This window comes from Rutidosis leptorrhynchoides, chromosome 10 (assembly GCF_046630445.1).
Source record: "Rutidosis leptorrhynchoides isolate AG116_Rl617_1_P2 chromosome 10, CSIRO_AGI_Rlap_v1, whole genome shotgun sequence".
NCBI lineage: Eukaryota > Viridiplantae > Streptophyta > Magnoliopsida > Asterales > Asteraceae > Rutidosis > Rutidosis leptorrhynchoides.
In genome coordinates this window covers 104,685,653-104,689,843 of record NC_092342.1, presented here as the reverse complement: position 1 = coordinate 104,689,843, position 4,191 = coordinate 104,685,653, and the positions used below count along the sequence as shown (strand labels likewise).

The window sequence follows — 4,191 nt, the reverse complement described above, 5'->3', positions numbered from 1 at the left end:
ATTTATTGAAAGCACTTCTATAGTCTCTTAAGGCTTTGATATAAGGCTTTGATATAATGGCCTAATTAGTCCTAAAATCACACGATCCAATATCTAATACCTACAACAATAAATATCTAATACTTATAACAATCCTAATACCTATAACAATCCTGGAGGATGAAACGAATGAAACTAACCAGGTACGGAGGAATGGTTCATCCCAGATGTTGTAAATACCAACGACATTATCATTAGTGACCGAATTGATTTGTGTCCCTTGAAAAGGCCCATTTAATAGTATTCCTTGATGTCTTGCACTTCAATCAAATGACTACATTTACATTTAAGTTCCACTCTGTTACATAACTAAAGCAAAACACACCTGTTGTTTTTTTTTTTTTTTGAATAGCGATTGGGATCACCCGAGGGGGACTAATTGTTTTCGTAACAGTCTATCGTAATTTATTGTAAGATCTTGGACGTTGTATGTATTAATATAGGGCTTTTTCAGCCCGTTCTGAACACTTGACACATTTCCTTTTTAGTTATTGAATTACTTATTACTATTGTTTTTATTCTTAATATTTGCCCTTTATAGATAAACTATAACCAAATTGAACGCTTATTATTATATGATGTGAATTTTTCACCTTTCGAATTGCCATAAGTATATGTACATCAATTGGATAGTCAAATCGCTAATTTGTTATTGAAACTGTGATTATGTAACTGTAAGTAGGATCCTCACACTCTATCTTAATTATCATGTTAATTTTAGTTGGTTGATAATTATAGGTGGTATTTCTTATTGTGTAATTTGCCGGAGTTTCATTGTCACTCGGTGTTGGGGCATTTTTGCTAAATTCATGGGATCTAATTGAAGTATCTTGTGCAAATGCATACGCACTAAATAGCTTCTGTCACTACACAGACATCTCAAGAATGGGGTGAAATACAAGTGAGGTTTGTTTGTGCACTATTTTGGTCTGTAAACTTCTTTTCTTTTGTATCATTTGTATCTGTTTTTAAGTTGGTCAGGTTAGTATTTGTCATTTTCGGTCTGAGGTTACTTATATCATTTATGGGCTATCCATTTTGCCATTTTAATTCTTGACCCGTTTCAGTTCAGATTTCCGGTTTAGTTTAGCATTGAAAATTTTAATTAAACAGTTTGACCCATATACAAGACTCATTGAAGCGTATCTATTAATCGGATTAAATGGGATTTGAACCAATAGACCCAATCCTTATTAATTATATACAGTACCCATTACACATTTATTTTGTGAAATTGTAAAATGTCAACTAAATTCATAGTGGTAATATTAAGTGGAGCTGGAGACAGTGGATGGATGTACGTTCGATGTTCGGACTTGTGATTTCTATAGTATCAAGTTCTGTTATCTCTTTGCTGTATAGGTACTGCTCTATTTGATTTGTATCTATAGCCTTGAATTATAGGCGGTAAATATTGGTCAGTAAGACAAGTAGTACAACGGTTCAAAACCAATCTGAGTTGAAATGCTTAAATGTTCTATTAATTTAATTGTATATACTTAGCACTTCTAAGATAATGAATTTTGGCTAACCAACTTGGGAATCAGCCTATTCCGTTGTTTTATTTTGAATAAGATTTTTTTATTTTATTTTTACAGATGAACTTTTGAAATATTGGATTTTTTATTTGTGTTATCATGGTTGAAAATTGTCTTAAAATATTATAATTTCATAAAAATCGCGAAATCGCGGATCTTTAACTAGTTATGAATTATAATACGGATTAATAATTATGTTAAGGACTTGAGGTATGTTGGTAAAAGTTTTGGTTACATTAGTTTTTTTTTTTGAAAAGCAAAAAGTATTATTATAATAACTTGATTGTATCGTTACAAGTCCCTATAATCATCTATACAATAGTATGAACAATATCGTAATGATTGAAAAAGATTGGAATATAACTAAAAAGTAAAGTCGGGAGTGACGAAGCCTACTTAACACTATGAGGGAACGAACTTGAAAAAAACAAGCGGGGCTGGAGGAGGAAAACCGTACCGATCAAGCGGCGACAAAGTTGCCAACCAAACCAACCCATTTAATCTACCCACATAATCTAAATAGAAACTTCGGACACTACCCGGTTTTTATAATGTCGTGTTAGCCGATTCCCATGCGATTTTGAGGCGATGCCACATAGTAAGAAGGGTTGAGAAGCCATTGATGCCATTCAATAGGATTTTTCTTCCGAGAACGATTTGAGATCCAGCTAAAACTTTGCGATTGAATCTCGGAGATAAGCATAGCGGGATTCCACATTTTATTTGAGAAGACTTTTAAGTTTCTATGTTTCCATATAATGTAGCACGCAATCCATTTAGTAGCTTGCCATAAGGAAGATCCAACGGAGTTATGTGAGAATCCTTGGTCGAAGATGATGGCACCGTTGATGTCGGAAATTGTTGTGTTATTTTGGTTCCACCAATCAAGCAGTTGTGCCCAAATTGAAGACACATTAGGACAATTAATCAACGCATGTTCAATGGTTTCGATATGATGATCGCATAAGGGACATAGGATTGTATGTAAATCAATTCCTTTTTTATCAAGTTCACTTCTAACCGGGATTTTTAGTTGAATGACTCTCCATGTGAATATGAAGACCTTTTGTGGCACGTATTTGTTCCGGGGAAGTAATATGTTTCGAGAGTGGACGCCGTCTTTAAGTGTATTAATCAGATTTGACAATGATGATGTAGTGAAGATGCCGGATGTATCAAGAGAAAATTTCCATGAGTCGGGACGATCCGAAATACTTACGGATGATATTAAATTAGTGAGTTCCGCCAGTTCGTCCAATGCCCGTCCGCTAGGTGCTCGGGACCAGTCCCAGATTCCGATTGAGTTGTAATTAACAATCGATATTCTGTCGGCAACAGTTGCTTCTTTTTGAGATTCCAACATGAATAGTCTACGAAATAGAGTTTTGAGAGTTTCAGATCCGATCCATATGTCATGCCAGAAACTAATCGTTGTGCCATTGCCGATGCGCTTTGAAATTGAGGATGTGAAGAAGGTGCCTAATTTGTCCGCGAATTTCCGGCTTTGATAATCTCTTTCCAGATGGTGCGACCTGAAATATTTCTACATAAAACATTAGTATCCAACCCCCCCCCCCCCCCCCCCCCCCCGACCCATAAATACTTTTTATGATTTTTACCCATAATGCATTATGTTCATTTTTGAAACGGCACCACCATTTACAAAGGAGTGATATGTTTTTAGCAAAAAGAGACCCCACATTTAAACCCCCATTTTCATATGGCAAGATAATATGATCCCATTTTATCCAATTAATTTTATTTTCATTTGAAGAACCTCCCCAGAAAAATTTTCGTCTTTTAGATTCAAGAACCTTAAGGATAGCGGTAGGTGCATGGAATAGTGAAAAGTAGTAAAGTGGTATGCTACTTAAGATGGATTTGATGATCGTAAGGCGACCCCCGAAGGATATAGATTTGGCAGCCCAATCCGAAAGTCGTTTGTCGAATTTTTCAACAATTGGCTGCCAAGAGGATGCGTGAGATGTGGGTACACCAATAGGGAGACCGAGATAAGTAAATGGGTAGAGCCCGCAGAGCACTTAATGTAACTGGCCATTTGCTCGGTTTCAAAGGTGGATGTTCCGATACCATAAAGTTTACTTTTGCGAAAGTTAACTTTGAGACCTGATATGTTTTCGAAACATTTTAGAAGTTTGGAGATATATTTGGCATTTATTTTATTCCACTCCCCAAAAAAGATTGTATCGTCCGCGTATTGGAGATGTGTAATGACAAGGTTGTCATGGCCAATTGTTAAACCTTGCAGGTGACCGCTAGATAAAGCTCTTTTGGCAAGTATATTGAGACCTTCGGCAACGATGATGAAAAGAAACGGCGATATAGGATCGCCTTGTCGAATTCCCCTTTCAGGGGCAAATTCTCTGTGGGTGAGCCGTTGATTAGTATAGAAATGGATGATGAGGAAAGACAAGCTCGAATGAAGCTAATCCATTTTGAGCCAAAGCCCATAAAATGCATGGTGTTAAATAGAAAATCCCATTCGATGCAATCGAATGCCTTTTAAAAATCGACTTTGAATATTAGACCTTTTTATTTTTTACGTTTTAATTCATCAATTATTTCATTAGCGATTAGTACACTGTCTAGGATG

General features: G+C 35.9%; 1 protein-coding gene across 1 annotated transcript; it reads right to left on the bottom strand.

Moving 5' to 3' along the window:
* Positions 1-2,136: 2,136 nt before the first annotated feature.
* Positions 2,137-2,940, bottom strand: LOC139870513 (uncharacterized). Its single transcript, XM_071858303.1, has one exon. It carries the CDS (start codon positions 2,938-2,940, stop codon positions 2,137-2,139), a length of 804 nt encoding a protein of 267 aa, XP_071714404.1.
* Positions 2,941-4,191: the final 1,251 nt, after the last annotated feature.

Coding starts and splice junctions, on each gene's coding strand:
- LOC139870513 (XM_071858303.1), bottom strand. CDS start 2,940: ATGTTGGAATCTCAAAAAGAAGCAACTGTTGCCGACAGAATATCGATT.